At 42.4% G+C, this 17,620-nt stretch overlaps 2 protein-coding genes across 2 annotated transcripts; both read right to left on the bottom strand.

The window, feature by feature from the left end:
- Positions 1-861: 861 nt before the first annotated feature.
- On the bottom strand, positions 862-3,667 carry LOC115682237 (heat shock cognate 70 kDa protein 2-like). Its single transcript, XM_030606398.2, has 2 exons — positions 3,383-3,667; positions 862-2,809 (listed from the first exon to the last, which is right to left on the bottom strand). The coding sequence occupies exons 1-2, from the start codon at positions 3,594-3,596 to the stop codon at positions 1,074-1,076; spliced, it is 1,950 nt and encodes a 649-aa protein (XP_030462258.1). The 5' UTR covers positions 3,597-3,667; the 3' UTR covers positions 862-1,073.
- Positions 3,668-9,350: 5,683 nt separating this feature from the next.
- Positions 9,351-16,255, bottom strand: LOC115682238 (geranylgeranyl transferase type-1 subunit beta). The gene is made up of 11 exons (XM_030606401.2): positions 15,930-16,255; positions 14,966-15,041; positions 14,659-14,717; positions 14,396-14,535; positions 14,026-14,081; positions 13,847-13,923; positions 13,674-13,719; positions 11,074-11,201; positions 10,815-10,882; positions 10,648-10,735; positions 9,351-9,680 (listed from the first exon to the last, which is right to left on the bottom strand). The coding sequence occupies exons 1-11, from the start codon at positions 16,164-16,166 to the stop codon at positions 9,531-9,533; spliced, it is 1,125 nt and encodes a 374-aa protein (XP_030462261.1). The 5' UTR covers positions 16,167-16,255; the 3' UTR covers positions 9,351-9,530.
- Positions 16,256-17,620: the final 1,365 nt, after the last annotated feature.

Below are 17,620 nucleotides of genomic sequence, written 5' to 3'. Positions count from 1 at the left end.
ACCTAAGTGCGGGCACTAGGGTCCTGGGGTCGGCGGACTTGAAACGGAGAATCTGGGCATGGGCTTTAGGGTCCAAGCATGATCGCCACGGATCGAGGCGTAGCACTTGGGACTCGAGCCTAAGCATTAGGGCCCTATGTCATGGGCACCAAAATCTTGGGCCTAGCCTCTATGGACATGAGCTTGACCTTAATGGACCTAGATCTAGCATTGGGGATTTGGGTACGGACACGGGTATCAAGGTCACGGGCCTGGCTTTTATGGACCTAGGATGAGGCATCGGGAGTAGGGCAAGTGTATCGAGGTTGTCGGCCCAACCTCTATGGACTTGGGTTTGGGCACTGAGGACTTAGCCACAGGCACTAAGGTCCTAGGCATGGGCCAGTGTCCCAAGCCCAACTCTTGTGGACTCAGACTTTGCCTTGATAGATCCGGCCTCAACATCCTCGTGTGCCTAAGCGCAGAATTTCTAGTATGAATGTCATAGACATATTTTGAAAAATAATTTTAAAATTTTAAAATAATTACTTTCTTTAATTTAATTATAGATTTTTCCGTTGACTTAAAAAACATTTTCATTGACTTGTTTTGTTAAGTCATCCAAATGCTGAAAAATAAGGTGAGCCTCCCAGTAAGACTGTTTCATTGTGGACTAGTATAGTCCTGCAGATTCTGCTTCTTCGATTTCCCATTTATCAGTAAGGTTAACCTTTCTAGACTAGAGCATATGCGATCGACAACAGAGGCAATATCATCACATGCATCCAGCAGCCTTGATGCGTGTACTTATCTGCACTTGTGATCATTAATCTACCCGTTTTCTCGTTAATACCATCGTCACAAAGCAGACAATGCAGAAAATCATGAATATCGCTGAAGAATATATGACGGAGGCTCAAAATCATTGTCGTCTTGAAATCGCAAAAAACTTAATACCAATAATAAGAGCAAAAGAAAATAAAAGCAGAAAAATTACACTTCAATATTGCAAAAAGTTAAAAGGCAAAAAATGTAGTAGAAACAACCCAAAGGCTCGAGACCTCCTAGCATAGTCCTCTTAAAATTCCAGCAACTTAATCGACCTCCTCAATCTTGGGACCAGGACCGCTGCCACCAGCAGGAGGAGCATCCTCATCCATGCCGCCGGCACCCATATCAGCACCTGCACCCTGGTACATCTTTGCAATGATGGGGTTGCAGATGCTCTCGAGCTCCTTCATCTTGTCTTCAAACTCGTCCGCCTCGGCCAGCTGGTTTGAGTCCAGCCACTGGATGGCTTGGTCGATCGCATCCTCAATCTTTTTCTTGTCCCCATCAGAGAGCTTGGCACTGATCTTCTCGTCCTTGATCGTGTTCCTCATGTTGTAGGCGTAGTTCTCCAGTGCATTCTTGGCTTCGACCTTCTTCTTGTGCTCCTCATCCTCAGACTTGTATTTCTCAGCCTCCTGAACCATCTTCTCAATCTCTTCCTTGGACAGCCTCCCCTTGTCGTTGGTGATGGTGATCTTGTTCTTCTGGCCGGTGGTCTTGTCTTCGGCAGAGACGTTCAAGATACCGTTGGCATCGATGTCAAAGCAGACGGTAATTTGGGGTACACCCCTGGGTGCCGGAGGAATGCCTGAAAGCTCAAACTTGCCCAACAAGTTGTTGTCCCTTGTTCTGGCTCTCTCACCCTCGTAAACCTGGATAAGGACTCCGGGTTGGTTGTCCGAGTAGGTGGAGAACACTTGTTCCTTCTTGGTGGGGATAGTGGTGTTTCTTGGGATCAACACTGTCATGACACCTCCCGCGGTTTCCAGACCAAGTGAGAGGGGGGTGACATCCAGCAACAATAGATCCTGTACCTTCTCATTGCCCTCACCGCTCAAAATTGCAGCTTGAACAGCCGCACCATACGCCACAGCTTCATCAGGGTTGATGCTCTTGCAGAGCTCCTTCCCATTGAAGAAATCCTGCAATAGCTGCTGCACCTTGGGGATCCTAGTGGAACCACCCACAAGAACGACATCGTGGACAGTGCTCTTGTCCATTTTCGCATCCCTGAGACACTTCTCCACTGGCTCCATACACTTCCTGAAGAGGTCCATGTTGAGCTCCTCGAATCTGGCACGAGTGATTGTAGAGTAGAAATCCACACCCTCATACAAAGAGTCGATTTCGATCGTTGTCTGGGCAGTGGAGGAGAGAGTTCTCTTCGCCCTTTCACAAGCTGTCCTCAATCTCCTAAGAGCCCTCGGATTTCCATTGATGTCCTTCTTGTGCTTCCTCTTGAACTCTTGCACAAAGTGGTTCACCATCCTGTTATCAAAGTCCTCACCGCCAAGATGAGTGTCTCCAGCTGTTGCCTTCACCTCGAAGATACCCTCCTCGATGGTCAGGAGGGACACATCAAAAGTACCGCCACCAAGATCGAAAATCAACACATTCTTCTCTCCGACACTGGTGGCCTTCTTATCGAGACCATAAGCAATGGCTGCGGCGGTCGGCTCGTTGATGATACGCATGACATTGAGGCCAGCAATGACACCGGCATCCTTGGTGGCCTGCCTCTGAGAGTCATTAAAGTAGGCAGGGACGGTGACGACTGCATTCTTAATAGTAGAGCCCAGGTAGGCCTCGGCGATCTCGCGCATCTTTGTGAGCACCATGGACGAGATCTCCTCAGCAGCAAACTGCTTGTCTTCACCTTTGTAGCTGACAACAATCATCGGCTTCTCACCAGGGCCGGGGATCACTTTGAAGGGCCAGAGCTTAATATCGCTCTGGACCGAGGAATCATTGAATCTCCTTCCAATCAACCTCTTAGCATCTGCCAATTAATCAAATACCCATTAGACACCATAGAGATTAAAACAATCCAGAACTGCATGATGTAGACAGAATTAAGCACTTGCTAACTAAATTCGTTCTCACACACAATTAAAAACACGACCGGCGCAAAGCCAAGCTGTTCCAATGGCCAAAAAAAAAAGAAAAAGAGTGACCTCGCCACATGTATGTAAACGACACTATCTATCTGAAAGATAAAGGGCACAGGAAATAGATCTCGTCGGATATATCATGCAGCCACATCCATCAAGCTATCGACAAATCCAAACTTTGAACCAGGAATTTTCCAACCAGTTAAACAAATCGGACATAGCAATTACCTCAATCCAGTCAATACTAAAAATACAGTAAATACTACGTCCGAACCTAAAGATCTATTCCTCCGGATCTAAACCTAGCTCATGTCGCGGACACCGGCTCACCGCTCGCGAACATTCCAGATCGGGAAACTTTAAAGGCCAGAAGCCACTCGAATCAACCTAACACCAACCAGATCTGGCCGGACATCCAAACCAGGAGCAACAGGAAACGCGCCTAGGAGCAGATTGCTTACCGAAGACGGTGTTGATGGGGTTCATGGCGACCTGGTTCTTGGCGGCGTCGCCGATGAGGCGCTCGGTGTCGGTGAAGGCGACGTAGGACGGGGTGGTCCGGTTGCCCTGGTCGTTGGCGATGATCTCGACGCGGTCGTGCTGCCACACGCCGACGCACGAGTACGTCGTCCCGAGATCGATGCCGATCGCCGGCCCCTCTCCCTTTCCGGCCATGGCTGGATCGGGTTCACGGCAAAATCGACGGATTGATTTGAGAGATTCGAGAGAGATGAGAGACAGAGAGAGGAAGAAGAGTTTCAGAATGAAGATTTGTATGGGACGGAGGAACGACGGAAAATATTATATATATGGGGGTGGTGCTAGGGTTTGAGGGTTCCAGAAGGTTCGGCGAGGCGATTCGGAGCCGTTGGATCGCCCGGGGGTGGGGAGGGGGGATGGACGGCGGATGGGCGCGTGGGCGAATGAGAGGAGGAGGAGAGCGCGGAGGAGGCGAGAGCGCCATAAGTCGCGATGACGCGGGGGGGCCACGTGTCGCATCCGTAGGGAAACACGTGGCGAGGTGGGGGGGGGATGGTGGGCGGCGGGGGTGCGTTCAAAGGGAATTTGGTATTCCCCCATTCCTTTTTTTTTGGAGGTAATGTCTCGTTCGTTTTACACGGGAATACGAGACAAAAACAACGCCGCCAAATCGAATATAAACCGAAGCAAATCCCAAACGATTGCAAAACAAAACGTGCCCCAGATAACATCATTGCTATTCAGAATAATAACAAGGTTGAATGAGCATATATCTGATGCATGTGAGAATAGAACCTTCACAAAACTCTTCCAATTTCCTTTGAAATTGAACTTGTAGACTAACGAAACTCATGGGAAGCGAAACATCACATACGCTAAAATCCCCAAATTCAGACTAAGTTGAGATAGAAACCTCCTCGAAACGGGGGAGAAAGCTTCCAAATTTAAACTAAATCAGAAGAGAAAAGCTCTGCAAAACGGAAGGAAAGCAAGAATAAGAAAACAAATAACCAAATCAGCCAAAGAAAAAGGGAAAAGGGAGGGGAGGGAAAAATTTAGTACAAACTAGGATGATCGATTTTCGGTTCGGTCCGGTCCCACCCATGAATCAGGAATTGGATCAGAAGGATCGGTTCTCAGTTTCTTGAATCAGAGATGGTCCGGTCCGGTTCCTAGGCGATCCAATGAGACTGGTGGATTTACAATAATCCATTTTCTTATTTTGGGCACAAATTTGAGCACCTGAATCTAGGAGTGATCGATTCCCGGTTCCCAAAATTGGGAATTCGGGATCGGACTGATTGGTCTTGGGTCTAATGGAACCTGTCACTTAAGGTTTAATTCACATTTCATTAATTTTTTTAAAGAAATAAAAATAATTATGTACTTGGTCTAGTCCGATTCGGTTCTCCCTTGGAATCGGAAACCGGACAGGTCGGACATCTTTTTTCACTTTTAGGAATTGGGAATCAAACTGACGCTCTCGGGAACCGGATTACATTGACCAATATGGTCTGGTTCGGGTGGTTTCTAGTTTAGGCGGTCTATTTTGCACACTCCTACCTGAATCATCTCCTTTTGCACGAGAAAGAGACCAATTTTAAACATAAACTCTAAAAATCAGAAGAGAAGGGCTTTTCCTTTTAGCAGCCACAATACCACAAAGAACCGATCGAGATATCAAAGAAGAATCACCTCTTGATTTGCGTTGCCAAAACCAGCAAAATCAAACCTCAGGAGGTGATCACAGTTCTAATGGCGAACATGCGATTGACCAAATAAGAAGATAAAAATGCATCTAATGACATAAACATTGCTGACCATCAAAGGAGAAGGAGAGAGAGTGAGAGAGTTGCAGCAGCAAGAAGAATAATGGCCGAGGCCAGGTTGGAGAGGAAATAAGTCGCTGACTGTATTTCGATATTTCATTGAAGAGGATGCGTGAGACATAAAAAAATATAAACAAATAATAATCGGTCCGGTTCCCCCTTTGTAAACTGAGAACCAGACTGAAACTTTTCAGTATTTTGGTGGTCTTGAACCTTTCTCACCCTAGAAGCTAGCTCAAATGGTGAGGCTTCCAGCCCTTTTCGCAAGGCTCACACATCGGGCTTGGGTAGGAGCCGCAATAACCAGTAATTTTCCTGTGTGAATGTTGGGTTCAAACTTGTTGGTAACTTGGGTTCTGATACCAGTGTTTGGTGGTCTTAGGCATCTCTTACCTCATAAGCTAGCTTAAAGGATGATGCTTTATAAACTGACTACCAGCCTCTTCCATAATCGATGTGGGGCAATCTCAACATTCTTCCCCTCACACATCGGGCCTGGGATGGAGCCGCAAGAGTCCTTAACTCTCCTGTGTGACTATTGAGGCCAAATTTATTGGCAACCTTGGGCTTTCGTATTAGTGTTGGGTGACTTTTGGCCTCTCTCACCCTCTCTGGCACCCCCTTCTAGGGAACTGGGCTGGTTCGATCTAGTCCGATCTAGGCGATTTATGATTCAGGCAGTCCGTGTTACTCATCCCTAGCTCAAATAAGGTTGAAGAAGAAAGTTTCCTTGTCTTCCTTGATTGGCAAGAGTTCGATTGGCTTTTCTTTTTCACCTTTTTTACTTTAATCTCAAATTATTACATTAAACAAATATTGGCATCGTAAGTTCACACTTTTTTTCATAATTTTTTGGGAAAAAACCACCAAAAACCCCAAACTTTCCCACTTGTGACACATTTACCCCGAACTTTTTTTTGTGACACCAAAAACCCCAAACTTTGTTATTTGTGACACATTTACCCCGATATACATTGTCCATGGGTATTTTCGTCTTTTTAGCTTTTTCTTTTTCTTTTTACTTTTTTTTTCTTTCCGCGAGGGCCCTCGCCGGCGCCGGCGAGGGCCCCTCGCCGGCGTCGGCGAGGGCCGCCCGGCCGGATCCGGCGAGGGCCGCCCTCGCCGGCGTAGGCGAGGCTCGCCCTCGCTCGCCCGGCGAGGCGAGCCCGCCCGACGCCGGCGAGCCTCGCCCTCGCCCTGGGCGAGCGAGGGCGAGCCTCGCCGGCGTCCGGCGAGCCTCGCCCGGCTCCGGGCGAGCGAGGGCGAGCCTCGGCGGCGTCGGGCGAGCCTCGCCCGGCTCGGGCGAGGAGGCGAGGCTCGCCGACGCGGCGAGCTCGCCCTCGCCCGGGCGAGCGAGGCGGCCCTCGCCGGATCTCGCCAGGGCGAGGCTCGCCCTCGCTGGGCGAGCGAGGGCGAGCCTCGCCGGCGTCGGGCGAGCCTCGCCCCGGCCTCGGGCGAGGAGGGCGAGGCTCGCCGGCGTCGGGCGGGGCTCGCCTCGCCTGGGCGAGCGAGGGCGAGCCTCGCCCGACGCCGGCGAGGGCGGCCCTCGCCGGATCTGGCGAGGGGCCCTCGCCGGAAAGAAAAAAAAAAGTAAAAAGAAAAAGAAAAAGCTAAAAAGACGAAAATGCCCATGGACAATGTATATCGGGGTAAATGTGTCACAAATAACAAAGTTTGGGGTTTTTGGTGTCACAAAAAAAAGTTCGGGGTAAATGTGTCACAAGTGGGAAAGTTTGGGGTTTTTGGTGGTTTTTTCCCTAATTTTTTTTAAAATTTAAGTAACATTTTCAGTTTTTAGTGAGGTAGCAGAATAATTTTTTTTTAATTTTACTTAACTGGAAACAAACAGGGAGCGGGCTAGCTGTTAGGATGGGAAAGGCTAAATTCCAAAAAGACATGAACTCTGTGCTTATTGGATGAACATACCTTTGACTTTTCAAACGATTCATAAAAATCAATGAATTTTCATACGAGAGACAGAACACCTACCGTTTAATTTTTCGTTTAAGCATACTCCTCGTTTAAGCATACTCATTAGGCATGTGACGTGGGTGGCTAACAACTAATTTTTAGAGAAATAGATTAGTAGATAAAAATAATTACATTAATCTTCTGAATCGTACGTGAAGCAAATTGTCCCAATTAAGGGAAATAAAAGAATGACGATATTCAGAATCTATCATCCTTTCGCTCAAATTGACGCATTATTTTATACTGTCAACAACGTTAGCTATGAGATATGTCACATCGGCTAGCACGAATAGCAGCCCTAGTTGTGTGTATTTTTATCCTTCCGATAAAAAAGTTCGTGGGCTTTTTCGGATTATTTGAAAAGCCGGGTAACTTTGTCCCTGGATAAAAGTTCGTGGAATTTAAGGGATTTGGCTAAATGGGAAATGGGCACGAGAGAAAATAAAACGAGTGTAATTATTTTATAAATACTCGAGCAAATTCGTCCCTGAGATATGCCTCTTTAACTTTTGTTATTCGAAAAACACTAATTATCGTCCTCACATTGTGCACGCACTTGGCTTTGCCTTTTCTTTTTCTAAAATCGCTGAATAAGAAAAAGCTTCGACCGTCCTTACAGTACCGGATCTCTCGATCGCAACTTCTTCTCAGTCACATGCTCTTTATTGTAAGTCCTATTGAACGTGTTGTGACACATACGACTTAAAAGAACTAACAATCGACGGGAGGTCACCCCCACTAACTAGTAATTACGTTATAAAACTTGTTTGGTAATTCCAATTAAGTACCGAAAATTGAAAATTCACCAATAAATGTGGCTGGGAACCGTAGTTAGCATTGATGTCATCTGGCGAGCGAAAAAGGGGTAGCTTAATTTGTTCACAAAATTTTGACCAAAAAAAAAAATTTGTTCACAAAATTAAATTATTTCGTTTAAAGCCTGGGAAAATGATTACAATTCCGAAAGGAATCAATTTTTATCCGGCAATCAATTTTCATTTAACCAATTATTTTCAGCACTTAATAAGATTGCCAATAATGACTCGTGGTAGGCACCACTACAGAAGCAAATATAAATAGGCCACCACTGAGCTTTTTGTTTTGTCTTTCTTATTTTTTTTTGAGTGAAAGCGTAGCGAAGTAGAACGTATGATTATTCAAAAAGTTATAAATCTATTATACATCGATCAAATCAATCCTAAATTATTCAATTTTAATAATTTAGTTGTAACCTTTTTGACGATTTGCCAATTTAGTCTTAAACCGACAATTTGCTGATTTAGTCATTCCGGCCAAAATCACTAACGTGGTGATCTAGTCAACGTCGGCCATTTTATATAGCATGGCCAGTGTTGACATAGACGATTTTTGCAATTTTATTTTCTCTGTCTTTTTTCTCTTTTCTATTCTTTTTCTTTCATTCATCGAATTTTTGGCCGGAAAGAAAAGAGAAAAGAAAGAAAGAAAAAAAATGAAAAGATTCAAATTTTTTTAAAAAATTGCAAAAATCGTCCACATTCGCGCCGACCGTGGTACGTTTACGTTAGACGGCTAACATTCACATCATTGATTTCCAGCCAAAATTTGCCGAAATGACTACATCGACAAATTGTCAAAAGGTTTTGGATAATTAGCAAAATTAAAAAAGTTTAGAATTGAATTGATCGCATGTTTAAGACTTTTTAGATAATTTTTTCTAAAGCGGAAATGCTGAGAGATGAGTGATTTGGCAATTAGGGTTTCTTTGGGTGATTTTGAAGGAGACAAACTGGCCTTTTTTTCTTTTTTTTTGTGTCTTGGTGGTTTGGTCTTCAAATGCACCATGTAGCACATTGATCTTCATGTGGACAGTACTCAAAGCACATCATGCGGGTAGCTAACCGGATTAAATGCAGCCCCTTTCAATCAGAACAACGGTGCAGGGCTTCCTTGATTTTGAACAAATTTGTGATGCTTATCATCAGAACTGCAACGAACAGCCTATTGGAAACTCCACTGGCTTCGATGCTGCGAATTGCATCGTGATTGATTTGGCACGGCAAAGAGCACCCTTCACACGAATTGGCGCACGCTTAGTATTGATTCCTTTCTGTTATATGAGAACCATGCCAACTTTGGAATTGATGATAATCAGCACAACAGATCGCCGTACAAACCTTGACGCTATAAGCCTGCTCTTGCATAGATATTCCAGCGGAAGAAGAAACCAAATATCTCCCTCAAGAACGTTATATTCAGACACCAAAACAATGGCTAAAGTTCAATAAACAAATGGCATAATCATACAGACACATGGGCCACGACTGATTCTGACCGATGAGGAAGTCAGTCAGAGACGCATTGCAGCAGCTTCTGTCACTCCAAGTTCCAGACAGAGCGGCTTTAGTCCAGCTTCACCCAGGATACTGGATGCAGCTAATCCATAGTAAGAGTGATACAGATCTGGTAGCTCTCCGGGGAACTTGCCGAACCCACCATACTAGCATAAGAAAATAAAAAAAGGGGACAAGAACATCAGGCACTTCAACATAGAAAGATCTATAGTAGAGAGACCAAACAGTCATTGTTGCTGAGATTTGCTGGAAAATAATATAAGTAGTTTGATGTTTCGTCGTTTTTATTTCTAACCGAGTATGCCTATTCTTACTTAAGTGACAAGGGGGAAACTTAGAGTCAAACCTACCTTTTCCATAGCGATGCAAGGGCAAACATAATAATCAATAGTAAGGTCAGTTTGCAATGCTTCAGGCAAATGCCTTTCTTTGCTTAAACAAAGTATTTTAATAAGGTCTATCGTGTAGTTCCTACAATTCAACTTATGTAAACTATTGCACATAGTACTGGCATGCTCACTTAACAAACTAGCATGGATATATTGTTCCATAGCTTGATAGATACTGTCTTCAAGGTAGATGTGTATTGGCTTTGGATGAAATCAACTGTTCTAGTCCAGAAATGATCAATAAAACTCAAGATACAACACTGAGAACTGAACTCATGCCAAATCATAATAACCGTTGATTAGGAAGAAGGTAATACCACAACCATATAACTTGAAAATTGTGACACTGGCAGAAAATGGTCCAGCTACTCAATACTCACTAGCTGCTCGAGCTGGACTCATCTTTTTCGGATCAAATAACTTAGGTGGCTTATCAAGTCGAGCTTGATTTAATTGTTTATACATTAAAAAAATATACACCGACACTGTCATACTTGCACTGCACTTGAAATTTGGACGAGTGGGATCGAGCTTTGCTGATTATCGAGTCTTCAAAATTTGAACCGACTTTACTTCAAGTATAAATTATGTTTGACTGGACTCTACTCGAATACAATTATTGCAGATCGAGTAAAACCAAAAAGAAGCTATTTATGTTTGACTGGACTCTACTCGAATACAATTATTGCAGATCGAGTAAAAGCAAAAAGAAACTATTTATCACCTCAGATTGACAAGTCAATAGAAAGCTTCTCAATGCTCTCTCATCAATAAATTTGTTTGCCCCTAGAGTCCCCATTGTTGCTCCAATCCTATGTGGAAATATTACATATGTCAAGGCACAATAGACAACACTATCTTGGAAGTTCCAAATGGATTTTTTTCACTCACCAGAAGGCATAACACGTATCACTAGGCTTATTGGGTCTACCTTGAATTCCACCATCAGCAACCTGCCTCTAAATGAAAGAAATAAAAGAAAGACAAGATTTTACCGAGTCAGAAAACCTTACCACTGACCGTATTCGATTAGTTGTTTATATTTGAAGATTCTTTCGCTTCTTAGGCGCCTGATTTCAGTTCACTTGTAGCACGTTGTAAGATGCAGCTTCAGGAATCATACACAAGCCAACAAGTATGGATATCAAACCTGCAAGCTCCAATCAAGTAGCGACCGTATGTTTGCTTTTGAACTGGGTGCAGATGCATTAGACAAACAATCATCTCCAATGAATCCCATTAATCGCAGAGATGCAATGGCACAATATGCAGCACCACCTGAGCCACTGAAAATATTGGTATTAGTCATCAATAACCAATCCAGCAGGAAATTCTTCCAAAAATAAAATACAAAAGGCAATTACCAAGACTGTGAGATCATTAATCATAGATCTGTTTCATAAAATGTTGTAATACTTCATTTTCAGGTGAATGATAATATATGAATTTCCTAGGCATAACAACCTTGATTACCAGTGAACCAAAGTACACCCCAAGAAAATCATATAGACAGATCAAGGACATAAATCAATCTAAATACCTGTTCCAGCAGTTCTCAATTCTCAAAAAACAATGAAGATAGTAATCAGACATGTCCCAACATATTTTGGACATCCTTGCCCTGGGGCCTCATCTTATGAAAAATTAACATGGAAAGGAAAAAGTTTGGTGTAGGTTCCACTGCCTTAACTAGGCTTATCTTTTCTCTGGATGCACAATGAAAGTAAACGAGGCTGGATTTGTGATATAACGAGGAATTTAATTTTGTCCATTATGTGGCAATAGACTACAGGGCTGGCTCTGAGATGCTTACTCTCCAGAGATTTGTCAATGTTCTATACCAGCTAGGAACCCATGGTGCGATCGTTCTTTTGGCTTGTTCCCTTGCACCCATGATGGATATAAAGAACTCAAAAAAGCACTCACTTTCAGTTGGAGGCTAATGGCTTGGACTTCAGATCCAAATTTCCCAACAATATCGACAACAAAGTCCAAAGAGATTACAAAGCGATCACCATCCCTACTCTCTGCTTCTCTGTGTTTGGGAGTGGAGGGTGTGGTTGTCTGTGACTTAGTGCACGAGTGTTTGCATGCATACACGCAGATGTATGAATGTTGCACAATAATATCAATGGACAATCCTTGCAAGAAAGACATGCAGAAAAATCATGCCCATCACTAATCTCTAGCAAGCAGATCTTATCACTTTTCATGATGTCATTAAGATTGCAACATCTGATCCTGCATAAATGGCTATGCTAGTCAACAAAGACCGAAATGCAGTTATATGCTTTAGGGTGTGGATATATGTCCACAGCCTGCTTGGCTTTGGACACAGCATCTAATATAAAGAGGCAATTATACCCTCATGAACAACAATGTAAAACTAGCCAGAAAGAACAAATATTGTAAGATGTCAGACGAGTCAATGGTCGTCCTGATTCCACTGAACCACCTCCATAAAAGAAAACGAAAATTGAAATTATCAGAAAATGTGTATTGTTTATTCTCATAATCTGGTCTGATGCTTTTCTCATTTTATTTTAGAAAGAAAAGAAAGGAGATATAATTGAGAGATAATGGATGAGGATTATTTAACCGCTAACCAGCATCACTTCACCACTATCTTTGCATTTCTACATTTTGATCCCTTAGATTCTCAAACAAATCAAAGAACCAGGTGATTCTAAGGGATAAATAATTTTTCCTTTAGACACAATAAGAAATAGATGGAAAAGAGAAGTCTCGGTGCATAATCAAGATGGGCCTACTCCTTCAGCCATCGATATCAGCGGCAAGGAGGTGCTCCGGCACAAGACTCCAAGGAGATGATCAAGGCTCAGAGGATAGCGGCACTGCAGAAGGATTGGTGGAATGAACGACCATGGGGGGGCACTGAAGAGGACGAAATCACCGTCATGATAGATCAGCATCATCATTTGAATAATAGATGTGATCATGACGGGTGAAGGAGAAGCTCATGATGGAAAGGGGAGATTAGTGACAAACCAGCTTTACCTTGCTCGTGAAGAGAGAGAGAGAGAGAGAGAGAGAGAGAGAGCTTTAGGTGGGCAACAGTGGTTGTTGCTTGGTGCTCATATACAACAATGGCAACGACAGTGCTAGAATAGCAACAACGGCAAAGTCATGTTGGTGATGAACGAGCGATTGCAAGATCAGCAGCAAACATAGATGAATCAGCGTGTGCTAATTGATTGAATTTGCTCTCACGACCCAGCGGCAACTTAGTGTGAGTGGTGGCAACTGGCGAGTTTGGTGAATTGAAGGTGTTCTGGGCAGTGCAATGATGGCATGTGCGTGGGGATTAGGCAGTGATTATACTGTTTATGGTGGTGAGGGTTAGGCTATGAAGTGAGTGTCTGATGGTGACGGAGTTACAGGTGGTTGTTCCTGAAGAAGATGAAGGGGAAATGGTGGATGAAAAGTATTGATGGTGTTTTCTGGAGGCGAACACGGGAGAGAAAGGATTTGAAATTTTTGTCCGCTTCTATAATTAATTGTTTGCTTAAGGAGTAAAGTTATTTGTTCACTTTAAATGCTGTGCCCAAAGCCTAAGGCTGTGGATATAGTAGCTCCCTATTTTTTATATACACATCCAAGCTTTTAAATACATTGGAGCGCTCTTATACTGCAAAACCAGACTATAAAGAGGAGAGCACAGGACAAAGCCAGGATGTAAGTTTTAATTATTGAGAACTGAGCAGTAGCAGCGATTATCTGTTGACTAACCATGAGATTCTGAGCCAGGAGTCAAGCCAAAGCCACCATCATACGACTGCAGAAGAAACAGTACATTATGTGAGTATGCATTCCCAGATATCCTTTTTGATATGGCAACTGACTGTGATATAAGTAGCGAAAACATGAATAGTGTCAAATAAAAGAACCTATCCAACTCTAACCTGACAATTTAAAATATACTCTTTAGCTTTCTCCCTGTCCATGCCATTCCAGTTATTCAACAAAAAGCAAATGGCCGCTGTAGGAACAAGTAGCAAGCAGTCTCTGTTAACACACATCATCATTGAGAAGTACAGCAAAAAATTGATGAGTACACTAAATTATTCATAAGCACTCTTACCAGCGCAATATAAAAACCGAAGATCTCTTTCTGCCCCAATATGAATGGGCATAAAGCTGAAAAATATACAAGAAAGTATATCAGATAGCATCTAGACCAAATGGAAACGCTATGAAGGCAAAGCAAAATATGATATATAGCTTATGATATAATCATCTGGAACAGAATCTGTAGACAATTTTAGTACTGTAAACTTTAATGTCCATCAATGCATTGTTATAAACGTACATAAAGATTATGAATGTTAAGGGAGTTGAGTGTGCTTGTTTGAATACTTTCGAGCAAGGTGTCCGTGTGTGATTACCAAGGAGTCTATCGTCTCAGCTCACAAAAAACGAGAGGGAAATATGGAAACAGCTCAAGATCATACCTTCCATCAGATTGTTGAAGACTTCTCATTGATGTTAAAATGGATTCAGAATCAATGTTCGATAAATTGTAGCCAACAATTTTCAGTATTGCCAGGGCAGAGTATGTGCTTGCCAAATGACTTCCATTTTGAATAAAAATCTACAAACAGGTAAAATAGAATGAATTGAACCCAGGCAACTGTAAAAATGCCCATTAACAACTCTGCTACAAAGCAAAAGCTTGCTCGGGATTATATAAGAATGCACATATCTTTCTCCGTACCGCATTATCTTTTGAAGGGAACTGTGAGCTTCTGGAACCTTGAAACCCATAAAATTGTCCTAATAAAACATAATCATCAGATCTATTGAGATTTAACTCAATGAGCTGCTGAATAAGAAAGTAAAATAGCCATCTTCTCTCTTTCAAAATTTTAAGCACATAGTCCTCACTGTATGGAGAAGAATGGCTATAGGGGGAAACATAGAACTACGAGATCAGAACTTATCTACTCATCTCGCAAACCAAAATCTACACAGTCAATTTGCTTCTCCTTTTTTTCCACATATCATAGAAAAAGATACCATACCATTGTCTAGATCAGCTTTACTCCTTGGATGAGTTTGGAAAGATAAAACCCAGTCAGCAACCGCATCTTTGTGTACCTAAAATTTGGATTGATAGGTGAGTGCTTTCGTGGACCACAATTATACACATCGCAGACATCTATATGAAGCATTATCCACACCTTCCCTCTATAAGAAATCCGAGTAAGAGATATAGATTGTATATTAGCGTTGTATATCACCGATTAATCATCTCAACTTCATAAATACCAATAGACTATGCCTAGTACCAGTGCCACAGAAAGTAAGCCACTTTAAAATAGCATGGCTAACTTGCACACTATTTAAACTTGGCTTTTTATCCCCTGAGTTTGAGTGGCTCAAGCATTGAATTTGAACCCAATCAAGGTAGAGATCGAATGAAAATACTTGCCTCAAAACATTGAACAAGCCTGACTTAGTGGTTGGACTATCGCATATGTTCGGATATAAAGGAATTCATCCAAATAAACAAGGTAATTTTCAGTTTTATAAAGGTTTCCATACCCAAGATGGAGTGAAAGCTTAACTGCTTAAATTAGAATTCACTTCATATAATCGAGCCACGTAGAGCAGCTGAAAGCTCAAGTTCACGTAATTTTCCCGTCTGGGTCGCGGTCGAGCTCGAAAAATCAAGCTCGATTAAACACCCCCCCCCCCCCCTCCCCCAACACCTCGTACAAGAGAGAACGCGAAGAATCGCGAAAATTCAGCCGCTTGGGTTCGCACTCGGTGCTCGAACTCCATCGAGTCAATTCGATCGTCACCCAACCTCATCCCACAACGGCGGATTCAGCAAGCACAACAAGTACGCGATGGAACCACAGCCAAAGTCGATCCACGAAAGCAAGCTATCGAGTTGTTCAGGAACAAGAGGAAAGGACGAACATTTGACAAAGCCAGCGAGCGAGCGAGAGAGAGAGAGGCGAAGGGGGGGTTGGGACGTACGCGATCGAGGGCGTCGAGAATGTCGAGGCCGGAGATGACGAAGTAGGCGAGGGTGAGGTGGTTGATCTCCTGGGACTGGTAGCGGTACGGGAGCATGTGGTACATCATCTCGAGGAACGTCGCGTGCCTCTCCCGGTCGAAGAAGGCCAGCGAGAGCGGCGGCGGTGGCGGCGGCGAGAGGGACGGGGACGACGGATCTGAATCCGACAGGAGCTCCCGATCTCGATCTCCCTCCATGCCTGAAAACTCAGAGAGAAAGAGAGAGAGAGACACGCACACTTTACTCTCTTCTGGCGACGAAACACTGACCGTTGCATCGACCACTCTTTTAGACGTAAGTATACGGGAAAACAAGACAAACGAGGGCAATGTCGTGCACAAACTTTAGCATGATTCTTCAACTTTTTAATTCAAGTTCATTTTCGTATAATTCAGTAAGGCGAGCAGGGTAGAACTTGGAATTGAGAACCTGACCGACGGAACCTGTTCGATTTCAGGTTTTAAGATATGCAAGATAGGTTTCAGTAACGAAAAATTGAGAATCTTATTTCGACGGATAGATTCAATATTCTAAATAAGTGAAACCTGAAACATAAAACCTAGAATCTTGAATAAGTTTTTGTATTTTTTTTTATCTATGTCTTCGCACAATCCTGCGGTATTCCATGGCCTCCGATTTGTAATAGCTAATTTGAGTTTTCATTATACGACTGAGAGTTTTACTTTATTAATGTTTCATATTCTTCTTGTGTCTAAATATAAGTTGTGCTCGGTGGATTATAGCAGTAAGTGGTGATAATTAGAAGTGTACATGTAGAACCTGTATGAAACTTGAAACCGCTCACTTTTATAGTTTAGGAACTAAGTTAAACATGTATAAAAAATTTAAAAATCACATTGCACAAATTAAAATTTTAGGGATCGCATTACACATTGGGTTATAATTTAAAGATCACATGTTAGGCCAAAGTTAAGACACCATATATGTCATTTTTCCATATTATATTATTTGTCTTGTTATACCTAAATGTATTCCATTTTTGATAGATTCTAATCTAATATAATCTGATCGAATTCTTTCTTTCTTTTTTTGATTGAAAGTTTGTAGGCGATTATTTAAGATTATATTAAATGTCCAATTGTTGATGGGAAATTCAACTCTTGCTATTTGTTCTTTTTTTCTCTTTTGTCAATTTCAAAACCAAATTTAAAAGTTCGATTCTAATTAAAATCCTTCAAGACTAATATGAATGTTTATGCACCCACGCGATCAAATAATTGGAGATGATTAGTTTTTGAAAAGAATGTGCAAATGTTCATCGCGTGGCATTCTCAAATATAATTGAAATAAGTATATGTATCCCGTCTTAAAGTTGATTTAATGTAACTAAACACAACAATATACTTGTGATATGTGGTTGCTCGTGAATGAAAAATGTTATGTGATTCAATTCATTCTTAGCTAAATATATAGCTTTAGTTAAATAAAAAGTAAATAATTAAAGAATTTATATCATTTAGGAATTCGTTAAGGAATTATGATTAAAAAAACTCTATCCTTCAAGAACATATTTGAGGTACTTTCTCTTATCCATTTTTTTGAAATTTAACCTCAATACAAATGGTTGATGATAGTAAAGGCACTGATTTATCAATCAAGGAAGAAGAATCTGGAGATTCTAGAGATGATA

The sequence above is a fragment of the Syzygium oleosum genome, unplaced genomic scaffold (genome assembly GCF_021117445.2).
Source record: "Syzygium oleosum isolate NSW1041296 unplaced genomic scaffold, Sole_v2.1 Sole_v2.07, whole genome shotgun sequence".
Taxonomy (NCBI): domain Eukaryota; kingdom Viridiplantae; phylum Streptophyta; class Magnoliopsida; order Myrtales; family Myrtaceae; genus Syzygium; species Syzygium oleosum.
Note: the sequence above shows the minus strand (reverse complement) of the source record. Positions and strands in the feature narration are given on the sequence as shown.

Excerpts from the sequence above, each read along its gene's own strand:
- LOC115682237 (XM_030606398.2), bottom strand. The coding sequence starts at position 3,596 with ATGGCCGGAAAGGGAGAGGGGCCGGCGATCGGCATCGATCTCGGGACG. Across the intron at positions 2,810-3,382 it reads CCCCATCAACACCGTCTTCG|ATGCTAAGAGGTTGATTGGA; the intron begins GTAAGCAATCTG and ends ATTAATTGGCAG.
- LOC115682238 (XM_030606401.2), bottom strand. The coding sequence starts at position 16,166 with ATGGAGGGAGATCGAGATCGGGAGCTCCTGTCGGATTCAGATCCGTCG. Across the intron at positions 13,720-13,846 it reads AGTATATTTTAAATTGTCAG|TCGTATGATGGTGGCTTTGG; the intron begins GTTAGAGTTGGA and ends TTTCTTCTGCAG. Across the intron at positions 10,736-10,814 it reads GATACGTGTTATGCCTTCTG|GATTGGAGCAACAATGGGGA; the intron begins GTGAGTGAAAAA and ends ATTTCCACATAG.